Source organism: Acinonyx jubatus, chromosome E3 (genome assembly GCF_027475565.1).
Source record: "Acinonyx jubatus isolate Ajub_Pintada_27869175 chromosome E3, VMU_Ajub_asm_v1.0, whole genome shotgun sequence".
Lineage (NCBI taxonomy): Eukaryota > Metazoa > Chordata > Mammalia > Carnivora > Felidae > Acinonyx > Acinonyx jubatus.
This window is the reverse complement of record NC_069398.1, coordinates 29,370,625-29,389,921: the sequence shown is the minus strand read 5'-3', so window position 1 is coordinate 29,389,921 and position 19,297 is coordinate 29,370,625. Positions and strand designations below refer to the sequence as shown.

General features: G+C 43.9%; 1 protein-coding gene across 4 annotated transcripts in view; it reads right to left on the bottom strand.

The window, feature by feature from the left end:
* Positions 1-19,297, bottom strand: part of GJC3 (gap junction protein gamma 3) — a 38,363-nt gene that overhangs the window by 8,565 nt on the left and 10,501 nt on the right. Inside the window, exons 1-2 of one of the 4 annotated variants that reach the window (XR_008294605.1) lie at positions 1,953-3,010; positions 1,575-1,640 (exon numbers count right to left, since the gene is read on the bottom strand). Coding sequence is in view for 3 of the 4 variants with exons in the window: in XM_053213286.1 (XP_053069261.1) it covers positions 1,912-2,799 (888 nt within the window). In the remaining variant the exon portion in view is untranslated. Of the gene's footprint in view, positions 1-1,574; positions 3,015-8,481; positions 9,947-19,297 lie in introns of those variants that run through there. The other 3 variants (XM_027042181.2, XM_053213286.1, XM_053213288.1) reach the window with 3 other exon arrangements.

Sequence of the window (19,297 nt, the reverse complement as noted above, 5' to 3'; positions counted from 1 at the left end):
CTGACAGCACTGAGCCTGCTTTGGACTTTCTGTCTCCCTCTCTCTCTGTCCCTCCCCTGTTCACACTCTCTGTCTCTCCAAAATAAATAAATAAACATTTTTAAAATAAATTTGCATATGTTTATAAAAAAACAAACAAACATGGGCTAAGTGAAAGAAGCCAGTCCCAAAGACCATATATTGTATGATTTATTCTATTTATATGAACAGTCCAGAATAGGAAAATCTATATAGAGAGAAATTATATTTGGTTGTTTATGTTTGTTGGGGGGGGGGGGGGGGTGGGAAGCATGGAGGATTGTGGGTAAAAGCTAAGGATAACAGGGTTTCTTTCTGAGTTGATGAAAATGTCCTAAAATTGTATTAACAGATGTGCAATTCTGTGACTGTACTAAAAGCCATTAAATTGTATGCTTTAAATGGGTGAATTATATGGCATGTGAACTATTTCTCAATAAAGCTGTTTCAAAAGGGTTATCAAAGAGGAATTATGAATGATGACATTTGCTTTTTTCCATCCTTGGTCACTTGGCTGGACTCTGGTTACAGTAGATGAGGGATTCTTTATAAAACACTTGTATAGCAGAAAGAAAAATTATTAATTTTCTAGTTGCTGCCAAAATGTCCCCTGGGGGACCAAATAGCTTTCCTTAGCAACGAGCCTTCCTACTTTACCTACGGATAATTTGGGATTCAGAAGGAGAAAACAAAACTAGGTAGCTGCTCTTGTTGAGAATTTGAAGGCAAGGAAGGAGGGAGGGGAAGATGTTTCTGTAGGAAGGTGACAGGCTGGAATACCCTTGGGCAGACTTGACAGAGAGACTCCAGAAAAGAGACGTTTGATATTTAGCTTTATGTTATCTGCTACCGTGATGTAAACCTCCCTTCCTGAGTCAGCAGCAAAACTCTCCTGTCTTTTCTGTGTGGAAATGAAGGGAATGAGTTTAAAAAGTAGCAATTTGATGGGGATTGAGCCTGGGTGGCTCAGTGGGTTAAGCTTCTGACTTCAGCTCAAGTCATGATCTCACAGGTTTATGAGTTCAAGCCCCACATCAGGCTATCTGCTGTCAGCACAGAGCCCACTTCGGATTCCCTGTCCCCCTCTCTCTCTGCCCCTCCACCCCAAAATAAATAAATAAATAAAACATTAAAAAAATAAAGGTTGTTGGTTTAGATATGTGTGGAAGGCCAGTCTGAATATGGCATATGCCACGGGGCTGGGGGCATCCATAGGTTACAAGACTTCAAAGTTGGAGGGAGCAGAGAAAGTGGAAGAACAGAGGACAGGGAAGTAGAGTCACTATGACAGGAAAGTCGCATTCAGCCACAGGAATGCCAACAGCAGCAGTCAGAATTTATTGCGCAGGACAGGGGAGAAGCACAGCTTTACGGAGGCTTCTGCTGGCTGAGTCTGGAACCAAGCCCATGATCATTGTAAAGCTGATGCCAGAGGATTCTGGCAGGAAGGCACAAGGGGGAAATCTCCCAGGAAGACTTAGGCAGCGTGGCCCACCATGGCCCTTAGAGATGCTTCAACAGCCTCTCATTTGTCACAGAAGTAAATCCCCACTCACTGGATGTTCGGAAGAAGATCCAATCGCAGAGTTCCCTTCAGAGGCGAACCAGGTGGCTTCATAACTCTGCAAAGTAGAGAATCAAGCAGGAGCTGAGACTTTTTCTAAGTGGGAAGAAACCTAAAGGGAAGGGCAGGAGGTACAGCTGGCTGAGAACCCTGGTCCTGGTTCATTGGAAGGAATTGGCAAACAGAAGGGGATGAGGGTTGGGAGATGGGTCAGCAGCAGCGGTCAGAAGACGTCTGCCTCGAACCTGGTTTTCTATTTTGTAACACGTAGGAAGTGTGCCTCCCAGAGGTCCAGGGACCTGCCTTGGGAGGTCATCAGGACAGAGACCTCAGGAGCAGGAAGAAAGAGGGACATCAGTGCTCTTCTCACCTGCTTCTCGGAATGGCTCTTTGGTCTCCACCACTGGGAAGTTTTCAGTCGGTTCCTTGTGTCTTCTGGTGCTCTCTGAAGTTGGGGAGTAGTTAGAAGGGGGAGATCTGTGCTTCCGGGCCCTCCACCATCGCCCCAGGCCCAGGAGCACAAGTTCCAAAAGCGTGAACAAGAGACAGAGCCCACTGATCCCAAACATGGTCTTTAGGAAGATGGTCTTCTCAAATGGGCGGGACAGGTAACAGGTTATACTACCAAGGCAAGGCTCTCGGCGACATGCAAAGGAGCTGGGCACGTTGAACCCATACACATGGTACTGTACCCCCAAGGCTGTCCCCTCAAGGACCAGCCGCACGCCCAGCTGTGCCACATAGGCCCAGAGCAGCCTGGGGCTTCCAGGACCGGAGGCATCTCTGCTCTTCTCCCCTCGGCGGATCAGAGTCTCCTCCTCCTTCCCCTTTCCTGACTCTTCCCAAAGCCAGATGACATGATACAAAGTGAGACCCATGTAGAGGGCGCTGGGCACAGCCACCAAGATGACCTGGAAGACCCAGAAGTGCAGTGGGGAGAAGGGGTGGAAGGCATCGTAGCAGGCGGCCTTGCAGCCTGGCTGCTGGGTGTGACACACGAATTCACTCTGCTCGTCGCTGTAGACCCCGGCCCCGCTGGCAGCCAGCAGCACGAGGCGGAACCCCAGGAGCACAGGGAGCAGGAGGCGTCCCACGGAGGTGGAGTGCCGGCTCTCCTCAGCCACCAGCTGCCTCAGGAACCGGCCACACATCCTGTTAGGGAGCAGAGGGCAATAATGAGTGTGAGTGTACTGCTCTCTCATCTTGAGGAGGCGCATGGGGCCACCTCTTCACTGTGAATCCAAGGATAGATAAGGCAAGACTTCGCGCGCCTCTCCAAGGATCTAGTTGGTTTATTACCAAGACTCTGATGGCGCCTGTTTATAGGTAATGGAGTCATCGTGGAAAATAGCGAGGGGGTGTGGGTGTGGCTGTCTCTTCTGCCCCCTTCTGTACCTGGCAGTGGAAAGCCAGGATCCATCTTTCCCTCTCTTTCCCTCCCTCCCTCTGTCCCTTTCCCAAAGGCTAAACAGCCAGAGAGTCCAGAGCCCTCTGAAAACTACTGTTTCCCCCATTGATGGCCACCAGGCCTGGCGCTACTGTCACTGGCGCCTGAACAGAATCAGTGCCGACCCCAGAAGGGAACGTGCATTCTCTTGCTCTCTGCTTTTCTCTTGCACCAGGCCTTGGCTGCTCATAGGCGTGCGGTCTGGCCTCCGCTCCCATCGCAGTGGTAAGATTGAGATTCAGTTAGCTTACGGGCCCCGGTGCGGGTCAAGTGAACAGTGAGTGTCAAGGCCCACTTCAGTCTGGTGTTCTTTAGACCTAACCAGCTTGGGAAAAGGAGAACATTTTATAAGAAACCCAGCAGAATTTACTGATTGAATGTAATGGAGTATGGGGCCAAAGCCAGAGATGACTGGATAAAAATTGGAAATTCCTCTCTGCTTTGTAATTGTCCCTTGGGCTCATCTCTCCCACACTGTGAGAGGTGACCATGCTCAGGGACAGGCTTCAGAAAATTTCTCACTTCTCTGGAGAGAGTAGCACCCTGCTATAAGCCTGTGTGTCATCTTTATTTATATTTTATTGAGGCAGCCTCCTCAATGCCCAGCTGCTGCTTCTCACCGCCTGTGTTTGGCCTAAACTCTGACATGCCTGCTTCCCCTCATTGAAGGGTCTAGAAGACCTTGCAAACATTTTACTCCACAGGGAATATAAAGACACTTTGCTGGGGAGCCACACAGCCCCGTCTTGTCTACATGCTGCTCCCTTCTGTAGCATCTTAAAGAAGTGGTCTAGCATTTACCCAAGGCCACCCTCCCTCCCAGACCCATGTCCTTGGGTCTCTCCAGCTGCTTCAAGGACTTGACCACCCTCATTTCCTCCCTGAACCTGCTTAGGTCTCTCCCTTTCAACTCTAGTAATAATAACCTGAATTTCTAACTCTTTGACATGGCAGCAAATGAGACATGCCCAATTTGCCTCGTATGAACTTCCCTATTATAAGACCCAGAGGGGTGCCTGGCTGGCTCAGTCATTAAGCGTCTGACTCTTGGTTTCCACTCAGGTCATGATCTCATGTCTCATGAGTTTGGGCCCCGCATCAGGCTCTGCACTGACAGCGTGGAACCTGCTTAGGATTCTCTCGTTCTCTCTCTCCCTCCCTCTCTCTCTCTCTCTCTCTCTCTCTCCCTCCCTCCCTCCCTCCCTCTCTCTTCTGCCCTTCCCTCACTTGTGCTCTCTCTCTGTCTCCAGAAATAAATAAGCTTTAAAAAAGCTACATATAATATTCAGAAAGATGCACAAAGCAATTTAAGTGGCGATTCATGCCATAAATAAACTACAGTTGTTTGACCCTTGAACAACGTGGGGGTTAGGAGCGCTGACTCCTACACAGTCAAAAAACCCCATATAACTTTTGGCTCCCCCACATAAAAAACACTTAACTACTTAAGCTTATTGTTGAGTGGAAGCCTTACCAATAACACAGTCCGTTAACACATGCTTGTAGGTTACTAGAAATTCATAAGGAAGAGAAAATACATTCATAGTACTGCATGTATATTGAAAAAGAAACCCATGTATAGGCCAGATGGCAGGGACAGGGGCAGCTGCGGCCACTCATGAATGTGCTGGCCTCCAGGAAGCTGCCTTGAGGAGGGATCAGTACCTGGCAGGGAGGATCCCAAGGCCCACAGCTGCCCTGGCACAGCCCCGAGACCCAGGTGTTCCATCTGACCACCCCAACAGCACACTGGACAACCTGCGGCCTGACCAGTACCCGGGCCTCTTGGGGGCTGCGGGCGTCGTCAGGCCTCCCCAGGTGCTCAGGTCAGCAGTCTCGACTGCCCGAGTAGCCTTCCGTTCAGTCCCATGGAGACAGGGTGCACAACTGTAAATAAATGCCTTGTGGCCTTTGCCTGTCAACTCCCTTAAAATCCACTGGAGAGGCACCTGGGTGGTTCAGTCAGTTAAGCGTCTGACTTTGGCTCTGGTCATGATCTCACGACTCATGGGTTCAAGCCCCATATCGGGCTCTCTGCTGTCAGCACACAGCCTCCTTCGGATCCTCTGTCTCCCCCCCGCGCCCCTCCCCTGCTCATGCTCTCTCTCTCTCTCTCTCTGTCTCTCAAAAGTAAATAAACATTAAAAAAAAAATCCACTAGGGAGCCTGTCTGGCTGGGTCCATGGAGTGTGCCACTCTTGATTGCAAGGTCATGAGTTCTAGCCCCACATTGGGTATAGAGATTGCTTTTTCAAAAAATCCACATATGAGGGGGCACCTGAGGGGCTCAGTTGGTTAAGCATCCAACTTTGGCTTAGGTCACTACCTCATGGTTCATGAGATGAAGCCCCAGATCAGGCTCTGTACTGACAGCTCAGAGCCTAGAGCCTGCTTCTGATTCTGTGTCTCCCTCTCTCTCTGCCCCTCCCCTGCTTGTACTCATGCGCGCGCTCTCTCTCTCTCTCTCTCTCTCTCTCTCTCTCTGTCTCACTCAAAAATAAAAATAAACAAAAAATAAATAAATAAACATTAAAAAATAATGAAAAATAAAAATTCACATATAAGTGGACCAGCAGGGCTCAAACCTGTGTTGTTCAAGGGTCACCTGTATAGATAAGAACAGGCCATAGCACCAAAGCTGAGGTGGAATGGTCACTTCTGTGCAGTCGGAACAGATGGATTGAGATGCTTCCAAGGGACTGTTGTAAAGGGCTTAATTGACCAGAGAACCATGTCACCACCCATCAACTGTGAGAGACCATGTTTTGAGTCACTAACAATCAGAATTTGAACCTCTACCTGCCTGTCTGTCCCTATCTTTCTGCCTCCCTCATAGACTGTGAAGACTCTGAAGTCTGTCAGGCCACTGAAAATTATTCTCCATAAAATTGGGTTAAAATTTTTAGAAGAAATCCATTCTCTGTCCTTAGAAAGATGTGAAATCGGTCTCATGATTAAAAGATGGCAGATTGAAGATGGAGATTTACCCCCTCTCATCCCTGAGACTCCTCCAAAATGAGAGTAAATGGATCTTTAAGTGTATAAACCCACTACACATGGAAGGGAAAGATCACCGGTAGCACAACTAAAAATCCATTTTGAAAGCAAGAGGATAGACAAGAAATTCAGATTGCCGTGCTGGCAAGCACACTGGGTAATTCTTCCAGAATTCAGAGAAAGAAGATAAATCCTTGAAAATAATAAAAGGTGACTAGATAAGGAAAATCTATATCCTAATTTGAAAATCAAAGACCACAATAAAGCAAAATCCCTTGTCTGTTTATTGGATGAGAAAATACTTAGTGAAGTGCCTGGGAAAAAGAGCAGTTTCTCCATAAATGTTTAACCAAGTTTTGTTTGGAGAGATACTGAGTTCCATAGAGGACCAGAAGGAAGGTCAGCTTCCAGTGCTGGCCCTGGGTTTCTCAGCCTTGGCACCATTGATATTCAGGGACTGATCAATCATTTGGTTTGGGGGCAGGGAAGGCTGTCGTGTGCGTTGTGAGATGTTTGGCGGCATTCCTGGCCTTCATCCACCAGATGCCAGTAGCATGCTTCTCCCCTCCACCCCCAGAAGCCCCCAGACACTGCTGAATGTCCCCTGGGGTCAGATTCACCCCTGGTTGAGAACCACCACCTGAGGGTCACACCTGTCCATCACCTCTCCACTCATGGCTTCAGTCACCAGCTCTGTAAAGCAAGACATTCGTGCTGGAGCATCTCAAAGGGTTTTAATTTGGTGGGACGTGATGTTCGGCCCATTTCCAAGCTGCCTTGCGCATCCTCCCCTCAACAAGCTCCATCTGTGAGGAAGCCTGCAGGCCCTATGGGGTCCTTGCACTTAGGGGAGGCACCCCCAGGTTCGGTGGGGGTGGGGGGGCGGGGGTTCCGCCCTGGTTGTCCTGGAGCATTGAGAGACTAGAGACTGATTTGGTAAATTCACAAGTCTGGTTCTCAGCCTCATCTTGTTTCAGAGTGGAGGCCCAGCACACTCTAAACACATTTCCAGCACATTCCCAGCAGACCTGGAATTTAACCCAGAGCAGGCTTGGCATACTCCAATGTTGGGAATTTGAGGAATTCTGAGAGGCCCTATAACTGGTTCTTCTCTCTCTCCTGCCCACCCCAGACCTGTAGCCAGATACCCAGTGTCTTCTCAGAGGCTCTAGGAACTGAACTGGGGTCTCCAGAGCTCACCACAGAGCTTTGGAGATTTGGGAGAGAGCGTGGAAAAAGCAGGATGAAAGGACTTGCCCAAGAACCCCTTGGTTTGGAGCTCCCATATTAAATTCTGAGCACCCTTCTGTGTCCTCTGCCCTGTGGCTGTTACAACCAAAACAACACTAATTCTGGGACTTCCTGAAAGATTCACACAAAATCATACTCCATCTCCTAAAGTCTGCAGACCAAAGGCAATTTCTTATACAAGTGGGGCCTCAACACAGGCAGATCTTTCCTCCTCCCTCCTCCCCTGCTTTCATGTGGTCTCCCCCATCTCTTCTAGCTGTCCCCAGCCCTCCAGGCTTACTCTCTGAGACCAGCATCCCACAAACATCTGCAGCTTTGCACAAGGGCACCAGAGCCCCCAAGCTAGAGTCAGACCAGGGGAGCTGAGAGCTCAGCATTGTTTTCAAAGCTCAAACTCCAGGGAAACCACTCTGCTCCCGGGAGTGGAGAAATCATTTGCAAATAAATCTTTTGGGAAGGAGTTGGTGGAATCTGAGCCCTGTCAAGATTTTCACTGGTGAAGCAATACCTGTGAGCTCAAGATTTGGGGGAGGGATGGGGTGCCTGAGTGGCTCAGTTGGTTAAGCATCTAACTTCAGCTCAGGTCATGATCTCTTGGTTCACAAATTCAAGCCCAGCATTGGGCTCTGTGCTGACTGTTCAGAGCCTTGAGCCTGCTTTGGATTCTGTGTCTCCTTCTCTCTCTGCCCCTCCCCTGCTTGCATCCTCTCTCTCAAAAATAAATAAGTATTTTAAAAAAGATTTGGGGGAGGGAGGAAAGCCCAGCATGTGAGGGGATTTTTCAAATATGTAAATAGATTTTTGTTTAATTTCATCATGATTTTGGTAAGAATCTTTCTAAGCATCTCTATTCTATGGGAGAAAAATTTCAAGATTCCATGGGTGGCAGAACTCATCTCAGCCAGTGAAGGCACAAGGGAGGGATGTCCACCGAGGGCAGTTCTGGACCCGGCTTTCTGCTCCCGTCTCAGCCCACCTGGCCTGGAAAACGTTCTAGATTCTTTTACCTAAAGTGTGATCCCTGGATGCACTGGCAGCACCAGGAAGGCAGAACCTCAGGCTGTATCCCAGGGTTAGCAACTCAAATCTGAATTGTAATAATACCCCCAGCTCACTGGTGTGTGCAGCCCTGAAGCCCACTGTCTCTCACCCTCCCAACCCTGCACCCTGCCCCAGCCCAGCCACTCTCCTTCCCGGCACTCACCTGGCAGCGCCTAACAGAAGCACCAACAACACGGGGGAAGAGTCAGGGAAGAGTCCTCAGGCTGCAGCCAGCAGGGTCCCAGCTCTCTCTCCCCCAGGCCCTGCCTCCTGCCACCACCCACGTCTTCTCCCCTCCCCTCTTCATTCCTGGCAGCCTTAGCGAAGGGTGAGAGAATGGCAGCTGGAGGAGCCTGTAGCCCTGCTGTTAAAGAATGGGGTCTGGAGAATAACCCTCTGTTGTTGAGGGCGAGGGGTGCCTCTTCTAAGTGAACTGAAACAGAGGTTTTGAAATCAACTGAAAGGAGAGCAATGGCCTCTGCATGTTTCCAAGTGGGGGGTGGAGGCAGCACTCACAGGCAACAACAGACAGAATTTCTGTAAGTTTACATCTCTGTTAAGCCCCCCACTCTCCTGGCCAAAGTACCCAAAGCACAAGTTTACCCACAAGAGTGTGAGTGTGTGTGTGTGTGTGTGTGTGTGTGTGTGTGTGTGCGCGCGCGCGCTTTGCTGGGAGAAATAGCACAGGCTTCCCCTCATCTGTTCCCTGTCCCTCAGCATCCCTGGGAGCCCAGCGCCTCTCCACCAGGCCCGGTGAGAACTGTGACACCTGCCTATACCCATTCCTGTCCCCATGGCTCAAGCCAGGATCCCCTCCAGAGGAAGGAAGGGGTGAGGCTGAGCGAGCGGGTGGTGGGTGAGAGCGCAACTCACCACTGCAGAGTTTTGACCAGAGTCAACCCTGCACTCTCAAGGAGGAGAGCTGGAGGGACCCTGGGTTCCAGATACTGCCTCTGTGGGTCTTAGCGCATCATTCCACTGTCTTCTAGCACGTTGCATTGTCAGGGAGACATTTAAGTCCAGCTTGATAGTCTTCGAAGCTTAAGTTATTTGACCTTCTTGACAGTTGCCAACTGGATTTTTTTTTTTTTATGATCCTTGGAGCCTGTTCACTCCTACAGGGGATTCCATCAAGCAAGGCATGAGATAAGCTGGCACTGCCTCTCTCCTTGGCATGTTCGCATCTGATCCACAGGCCAGTTCCAATGCAGCCATATGTCCATCCATTCATCTGCTGGCTCGCCCATCACTTGCCTTTTTTATTTTTCAGGCAGGAGTCAATAGACCTGTTTGAGTCCCTGTCTCTAGGCTTGAGATTAAGAAGGCAGCACCCTCACCTCTTGCCCTTGAGAACTAATAGCATATCTCTTTCCAAAGAAATCCTCTCTCCCTCTAATTTCCAACAACTCTGCCAATTGTATACAATTCTGATGTGGGCATAGAGTTTAAGAATGATATGCCCGTGGGGCACCTGGGTGGCTCAGTCGGTTGGACGTCCGGCTTCGGCTCAGGTCATGATCTCACAGTTTGTGAGCTCGAGCCCTGCGTCGGGCTCTGTGCTGACAGCTCAGAGCCTGGAACCTGCTTCGGATTCTGTGTCTCCCTCTCTCTCTGCCCTTCTCTCTCTCTCTCTTTCAAAAGTAAATAAACATTTTAAAAATTTTTTAATTTTTTTTTAACGTGTATTTATTTTTGAGACAGAGAGAGACAGAGCATGAATGCGAGAGGGTCCGAGAGAGAGAGGGAGACACAGAATCTGAAACAGGCGTCAGGCTCTGCACTGTCAGCACAGAGCCCGATGCGGGGCTCGAACTCACGGACGTGAGATCATTACCTGGGCCGAAGTCAGACGCTTAACCGACTGAGCCACCCAGGCGCCCCTTAAAAAAATTTTAAAGAATGATATGCCCATTATTTATTGATTTGGCACTTTTTTTCCTTTGAAGTATTTCATCTCAGATTAGCAAATCACTTTAGAATGTCCTATGTGTTGTATTTTCTAAAACATGATATCTTGAAATCCTAGTCAGATTTTCCGATTTAATATCCTGTTACACTAGCACTTATTCAGTACTTAATAAGTGACAAATATTCTAAGTGCTAGAGGACTACTAACTTGCTTATCCCCCATAGCAACCTCATGATGTAAGTCTATTATCATCCTCTGTTACAGAGGAGAGAGATGAAGAATAAGGCGGTTAAGTAATTTATTCGGGGGTGAACAGCTAGTGAGTGGAGAAGTTGGGATTTGAACAAGCATCGTGGCAGCAGGTGGCGGACCCTTAAATGCCACAACATGGCTAGCTTCCCCGTTATTCAGATTGTCAGCCTTTAAAGAACTTTTGATTGTAAACCCATTGTAATTTCATACCCGCAAGAAAATAAAAATCCTCTGCTTACATGTTACACTTCTTAATGACTAACTTCATTATCCACCCTGGATCCCAACCAAAACCTTGGGTGTCCTCATGGACAACCCTTCCTTCATCGACCACGTCTTCCCTGCTGACCAGTGGCACAGATTCTGCCCCTTGAACTAAGATGGTGTTTTAGTTCAAGAGTGAATGACCACCCTCATGGCCCTGCTCCTAGATGTGTCCCACCTCTAATCCATTCTGTGCATTGCAAACAGAATGTTTAACTCAATTCTTATTTAGATTTAACAAAAAACATGTTTCACTGTTTCTTGGCTCAGTGTTGCTTTTTGAATCCCGTACTTTCCTTCTGCGTTAAATTTTCTTCTTTTTTTTTTTAACTTCTTAATCATTTTAAGTGTGCAGTTTAGTAGTGTTAAGTGTACTCATGTTGTTGTGCAGCACACCTCCAGAATTCTTTCATCTTGCAAAACTGAAACCTCATACCCATTTATCCCTCCCTTCAGCCCCTGGCGACACCATTCTACCTTCTGTTACCACGAATTGGACTACCTCATTGGATTCACTGGAATCATACAGCATTTGTCTTTTTTTTTCTTTAATTATTTATCCTGAGAAAGAGAGAGAGAGAGAGAGAGAGAGAGAGAGAGAATCCCAAGCAGGTACCACACTGACAGTGCAAAGCCCAGTGTGGGGCACAAACCCATGAACTGCGAGATCATGACCTGAGCCAAAATCAAGAGTCAGATGCTTAACCAACTGAGCCACCCAGAGGCCCCATAGCATTTGTCTTTTTGTGATTGGCTTAGCTTAATGTCTTCAGCATTCATCCATGTTATAGTTATCTATCAGAAATGTATTCCTCTTTAAGGGCAAATAATATTCCTTGTATGTATATATGTATATACCAAATTTTGTTCATTCATTCATCCACTGATGGACATTTGGATTGCTTCCACCACTTGGCAATCATGAATGGTGCTGTTGTGAACACAGTGTGCCAAATTTTCTTCTTCTTAAAACACAACCTTCAGTAGTTTTTCTACTGGGGAACTGTTGGGGGTAAACTCTTTTGATCCTCTTTGGTCTCAAAGTGCTTTCATTTTATCCTCAATCTTGAATTGTTATTTAGTTGGCTAGAGAATTCTTGGTTGATGATTATTTTCTTTCAGAACTTTAAAGGTATTATTTAATTGCCTTCTACTATCTAGTGGGTTTATAAGTCTTTTATGTAAAATGCCTATAGTAGATCACATAATGCCACCTGAGGTATCCACATCGTCATCCTCAGAAGCTTGAATGTTGCCTTATATCAGAAATGGGACTTTGCAGGGGCACCTGGGTGGCTTAGTCAGTTAAGCGTCTGACTTCAGCCCAGGTCATGATCTTGTGCTTTGTGGGTTCAAGCCCTGCGTCGGGCTCTGTACTGACAGCTTGGAGCCTGGAGCCTGCTTCGGATTCTGTGTCTCTCTCTCACTCTCTGCCCCTCCCCTGCTTGCACTCTGTCTCTCTGTCTCCCCAAAATAAATAAATATTTTTTAAAAATTTAGAAATGGGACTTTGCAGATGTGATCAAGTTGAGGATCTTGAGATGGGGACACATATGGTCTTAGTGGGCCTGATGACATCACAGGGTTCCTTATAAGGAGAGAGGAGGTCAAAGGGTAGAATAAGAGATGTGATGACTGAGGCAAGACTCTGGAGCCGTATGTGGAAGAGGCCATGAGCCAAAGAACATAAATGGCTGGGAAAGGCAAGGAAATTGATTGTCCCTGAAGTTTTCACAAGGAATACAGCCAAAACCTTGATTTTAGACTTCTGTGTTGTTGGGTTTTTTTAATTTTTTTTTGATGTTTATTTATTTTTGACAGAGAGAGACAGAGCATGAGCTGGGGAGGGGCAGAGCAAGAGGGAGACACAGAATCCGAAGCAGGCTCCAGGCTCTGAGCAGTCAGCACAGAGCTCCACATGGGGCTCCAACTCATGAACCACAAGATCGTGACCTGAGCTAGAGTCGAACGCTCAACCACCTGAGCCACCCAGGCACTCCTATATGTGTTGTTTTAAGCCACTAAGTCTATGGCAACTTGTTACAGCAGCAATTGGGAAAAAGTACAATGCCTGTTCTTGACTTTTGCCCAAATTTTTATTGGGTTGTTTTCCTTAGGGATTTGTAGGAGGCTTTTGTATTTTGAATGTGTTATTTTTTGGTCAGTTATATATTTTGCAAATATCTTCTCCCAGTTAGTGATTTCCTTTTCCACTCTTGTCACGGAGGCTTTTGATAACAGATTTCTTCACACAGTCAAATCTTCCCATTCTTTTTATCAATAGTGTGTACTTTTTGTCTTAAGATATTCTTCCCTATCCAGATACGATACTTTTGATTTGTAGAATTTTTGTTATCCAGCTTAAAGTATTTTTTAATTTTCCATCATTATTTCTTCTCAACTGCATGGATGGAATGTTTAGAAGTATGTTTTTAAATTTCTAAATGTATGGGAATTCTCTGCTAATCTTCTTGATGTTAATTGCATCGTGGTCTGAAAGAACATAATTTCTGTAGTACCAGCCCTTTAATTTTCTTGAGACTTGCTCTGTGACTTAACATGTGCTCAGTTTTCTTTAATACTCTATATATATATATGCTTAAAAATATTGTTTTCCTCTGATTACTGAGTACAGTGTCCCCTATAAGATCACTAGATTAATGTTGTATTTTGTTCTGTGTCTATACTACCCAATATGGTAACCATAAGCTACATGGGGCTGTTGAGCATCTGAAATATAGCTGGGACAACTGAAGGAATGGAATTTTTAAGTTTTGCTTATTTAAGTGATCTCTGCACCCAAAGTGGGGCTTGAACTCATGACCCCAAGATCAAGAGTCAGATGCTCTACCAACTTAGGGCCCCTGAAGAAATGGATTTTCATTTTATTTTTTAAATTACCTTTTTAAAATGTTTATTTATTTTGAGAGAGAGAGAAAGCAGGGGAGGGGCAGAGAGAGAACGAGAGAGAATCCCAAGCAGGCTCCATGCCATCAGCTCAGAGCCTGATGGAGGGCTTGAACCCATGAACCACGAGATCATGACCAGAGCTGAAATCAAGAATCAGATGCTTAACTGACTGAGTCACCCAAGCACCCCTGGAAATGTATTTTTAAGTTCATCTAAGTATAATTAATTTATTTAAATTTAAAAACTGAAACCCCATAAAATACTTTTCTGTTAAATACCGCTTTGTTGTTTTAGTAGGACAACATTGCCTTTAACCATGCATTGCATAAGATATTATTGTTACATTGTTGTGCAAATATCAGGAATGTGCATTGTTTCTGGTAATTCACATAAACATATCACTGATATGCCAATAGATTAATTCAGTTCAATGATTCAATTTAATTTTCTACTTACCAATGTAACACAATGTATTTATTAAATATTTTATGCAGACAGCATGAGTTACAGTTATACTTATGTAAATTATAGTGGTAGTTAAATTGAAGTACTTTATTTTATATATATATATAGTATTTAATTATAATATAATTAAATTATTTTATTAGTTTAAAAAAAAATAAATGGGGCAACATGCATGTGACTCTTGATCTCCGGGTTGTGAGTTCAAGCCACACACTGGGTGTAGAGATTACTTAAAAATCAATCAAGGGCCACCTGGATGGCTCAGTTGGTTGAGCATCTGACTCTTGATTTTCCTCAGGCCATGATCTCACAGGTTCTTGAGTTAGAGCCCCACATCAGGCTCTGTGCTGGCTGCATGGAGCCTGCTCAGGATTGTCTGTTTCCCTCTCTGCCCCTACCCCACTCACTCTCACTCTCACTCTCTCTCTCTCTCTCTCTCTCTCTCAAAAATAAATAGACATTCAAAAAATAAAAACAAAGTCAATAAAAATCAAAAAAAAGTCAATAAATATAGGGATCAATTTTTAAATTTAAAATGAAGGCACACTACTGATATAGAATCAAGTGGAGATAAAGAACTTAGCATTTTACTTAATTGTAGAGAATAATCTGATGTTGTCTGACTCTTGATTTGGTTTGGGTCATGATCTCATGGTTTGTGAGATCAAGCCCTCCATTGGGTTCTGTGTTAACAGTGTGGAGCCTGCTTGGGATTCTCTCTCCCTCTCTGTCTCTCTGCCCCTCCCCTGCAAACACACCTGTGCTCTCTCTCTCTCTTTCTCTCTCTCTCTCAAAATAAATCAGATGAATCATGTGATAAAAAGAGACACTACCCAATTAATATTTTGGGTACATTTCATCTCAGTATACTTCCAAATTCATGAAAAAATATTGTCAAGTCATGGCCTAAAAAAAAATCAAACTTTCAGCATAGATATTTTATAGTCTTTTACAACTATCAAAGAAGAATTTCAGCTAGAAATTAAAAATATATATATATTTACTATCACAATGGACAGTTCTCTAGATGTTTCCCTTGTGTTTTGTTTCACCGTGTGATACATATTGAAAATATTTGTGTTCAGTTTTCCGAAGCAGACTCTAAGAAAATCATCATGAATACGGTTGATAAATCCACTGAATATAATGTGCAAATACTGTAAGTCATCACTGGTTTGTGGAACGGCTGTAATAAATAGAGGAAATGAATTCGATGATCTTGTACTCTTTGCTAATGCTTATTGGTTGAGCCGTGGAAGAGTTTTGCAAAGATTTACCATATTGATAATGCTAATGTAAGGTTTTCTTGAAACAAAAGAAATGCTTGCCAAAGATTCAATAATCAAAGACCAAAATAATGGCAATGTGATTCATGCTTCCCCACTGATATCATACCACAGATGAACAAACTAATTTTGAAGCTCCAAATAAAAGAAAAACATATTTGTGAAATAGCCAGAGATATGAGAATTTATGTCAGTTTAAACTTTTTGAAATACAAATCAATAATAATGATTTTACACATCATATATATACATATATATGTATATATATGTGTATATGTGTGTGTGTGTGTGTATATATATATATATATATATATATATATATATATATATAATTTTAATTCCAGGACAGTTAACATACAGTGCTAATATTAGTTTCAAGTGTACAATACAGGGATTCAACAATTCTATACATTACTCAGTGCTCATTGTGATAAGTATTTTACATATTTTTCTAACATTGAATCAGTATGGACACTAATCAGATCAATAGCTATTTACCACATAAGAGAAGCTGTGTTATTTTGCTCTACTAAATATACTACATCTGGCCCAGTGGCTAAAATCTGGGACTCCTACTTAGTTAATTCTCCAGTGGTCTACCATCATCTGCCATTATCCATTCTGTCATCCATTATCTAGGGCCCAAACTAGTGAATTCAATGGGAATTTTATGGAGACCACCCCCATGCATTCCTTAACGAATTGGAGATGCTACTGATTTCCATTTCTCCTAGGATACAATATTGTTTTCTTTTCTTTTTTTTTAATGGTTATCTATTTTTGTGAGAGAGAAAGAGAAAGAGAGAGCATAGGCGGGGAGGGGGCAGAGACAGAGGGAGACAGAGTATCCCAAGCAGGCTCCCCACTGTCCACACAGAGACTGCTGTGGAGTTCAAATTCACAAACTGTGAGATCATGACCTGAACCTAAATCAAGAGTCAGACACTTAATCTTCTGAGCCACCCAGGTGCCCCAATATTGTTTTCTACTTACTGTCTTGGCCTAGTGTGTGTTTGTCGGGAGGAGGGTCCATTTGGCCTATGCTACGTACATTTGACCCTTGAACAACACAATGGTTAGGGACACTGCCCCCTGCGCAGTCAAAAAATCCATGTATGACTCTCCAAAAACTTAACTACTATTAGAACTGCAAGAGGTTGCTTTTTATTGCAATATACAATGTTCTGGAGAGACAAACTGCTCCCTGGGAGATGCTTAGCACCCCACGTTTTAAGCAGATGCTCACACTTGAGCTCACTGCAGTAGCAACAGGAAGTGGCTGTGAAATCACTACAGAATAACATGTACTACAGTTAATTTTATGCAGTTAGGATTTAATACTACACCTTTACATTTATTTAAAGTAATAATAGTATTATTAAAGTAATAGTAATTCTTTACTATTACTTTAAAGTAAAGTAATAGTACTGCAAATAGTACCATTTACAGTCTGTAAGTGTGTGCATATGTTTTGATAAATTTTAACTTTTTAAAATAAGATTTGTGGGGGCACCTTGCTGGCTCCATCAGTAAAGCATGTAACTCTTGATCTTGGGGTTGTGAGTTCGAGCCCCACATTGGGTATAGAGATTACTTAAAAATAAAATCTTTTTGGGGCGCCTGGGTGGCGCAGTCGGTTAAGCGTCCGACTTCAGCCAGGTCACGATCTCGCAGTCTGGGAGTTCGAGCCCCGCGTCAGGCTCTGGGCTGATGGCTCGGAGCCTGGAGCCTGTTTCCAATTCTGTGTCTCCCTCTCTCTCTGCCCCTCCCCCGTTCATGCTCTGTCTCTCTCTGTCCCAAAAATAAATAAACGTTGAAAAACAAAACAAAAAAAAATTTTTTTAAATAATAAAATCTTTTTAAAAAATAATAAAATAGGGGCACCTGGCTGGCTCAGTCCGTAGAGCACGGGACTCTCAATCCTCAGGGACTTGAGTTCAAGCCCCACAATGGGCATGGAGATTTATCTTTAAAATAAAATTTAAAAAATAATAATAATGAAATAAAAGATAAAATAGATTCATGTATTTTTATGGTGATAAATGATAACGTATATTTGTATCTACACATATTTTATGCATCCCTTTTTATTTAATTTTTTCAATGTTTCTAGGCTACATGGTTTTTCTGTGGCTTTTTTCAAATTGTTGCAAATCTCCAAAAAATTTTTCCAGTATATTTATTAAAGAAAAGCCACATAGAAGTGGACTCACACAGTTCAAACCCAAACAACATGGGTTTCAGGGGTTTCCTTCCTTTTTATAGCTGAAAAATATTCCAGTGTGTGTGTGTGTGTGTGTGTGTGTGTGTGTGTGTGTGTGACATCTTCTTTATTCATTCACCAAGATGGACATTTAAGTTGTTCCCACACCATGGCTATTGTAAATAATGCTGCAGTGAACATGGGAGTGCAGATATTACACTGAGATCCTGATTTCATTTTCTTTGGATATATATCCAGATGTGGAATTGCAAGATAATAATGTACTTCTATTTTTAATTTTTTTGAGAAACTGCCATACTTTTTTCCATAGTGGCTGTACCAATTTAAATTCCCACCAACAGTGCACCAGGGTTCTCTTTTCTCCACATCCAAACCAACATTTATTATCTCTTGTCTTTTTCATAATAGCCATTCTGACAGATGTGAAGTGATATCTCACTGTGGTTTTTATTTGCAGTTCCCTGATGATTAGTAATGTTAAGCACCTTTTTAAAAAAATGTTTACTTATTTATTTTTGAGAGAGACAGAGAGATCACAAGCAGGGGAGGGGCAGAGAAAGAGGAAGAGAGAGAATCTCAAGCAGGCTCCACACTATCAGTGCAGAGCCTGTCGCGGGGCTTGAACTCACGAACTGTGAGATCCTGACCTGAGCTGAAACCAAGAGTCAGACGTTGAACCAACCGAGCCACTCAGGCACCCTGAGCACCTTTTGATATATTTGTTGGCCATTTGTATATCTTCTCTGGGAAGAAAAAAGTCTATTCAAGTCCTCTGAACTTTTTTAAGTTTATTTGTTTTGTTTTGTTTTGTTTTGTTTTAGCAACCTCTATACCCAACGTGAGGCTTGAACTTACAACCCCGAGATCAAGAGTCACATGCTCTTTCAACTGAGTCGGCCAGGCACCCCACCCCTGCACATTTTTAAATTGGATTGTTTGGGGGCGGTGGGGGGGTTGTTCTAAGTTACATGACTTCCTTGTATATTTTGGATATTAACCCATTATCAGATAGATTGGGTTTGCAAATATTTCTTCCCATTCCATAGGCTACCTTTTCATTTTGTTGATTGTTTCTTTTGCTGCACAGAAACCTTTAAGTTTGATGTAGTCCCACTTATTTATTTTACTTTTGTCACTGGTGCTTTTGGTGTCACATCCGAAAAATCATTGCCAAGATAAACATCAAGAAGATGGTGCTCTATGTTTTCTCCTGGGAGTTCTATAATTTCAGGTCTTATGTTTAAGTCCTTAATTCATTTTCAGTTAATTTTTGTGAGTGATGTAGTAAGGTAAGGAAAGGTCCAGTCTCATTCTTTTGCAAGTGAATATTCAGTTTTCCCAACACCATTTATTAAAGAGACTATCCTTTCCTCATTGAGTATGCTTGGCTGTCTTGTCAAATATTAGGTGGCCATAGATGCATGGGTTTATGTCTGGGCTCTTGATTCTGTTCAGGTGGTCAATGTGTCTGTTTTTAATGTCAGTACTATATCTTTTGATTACTATAGCCGTGTAATATAGCTTGAAATCAGGAAGTGGGAGGCCTCAAGCTTTGTTCTTTCTCAAGATTGCTTTACTATTTGAGGTCTATTGTGGTTCCATACAAATTGTAGCTTTGTTTTTTTCTATTTATTTGTAAAATGTCAATAGAAGTTTGATGGGGATTGCA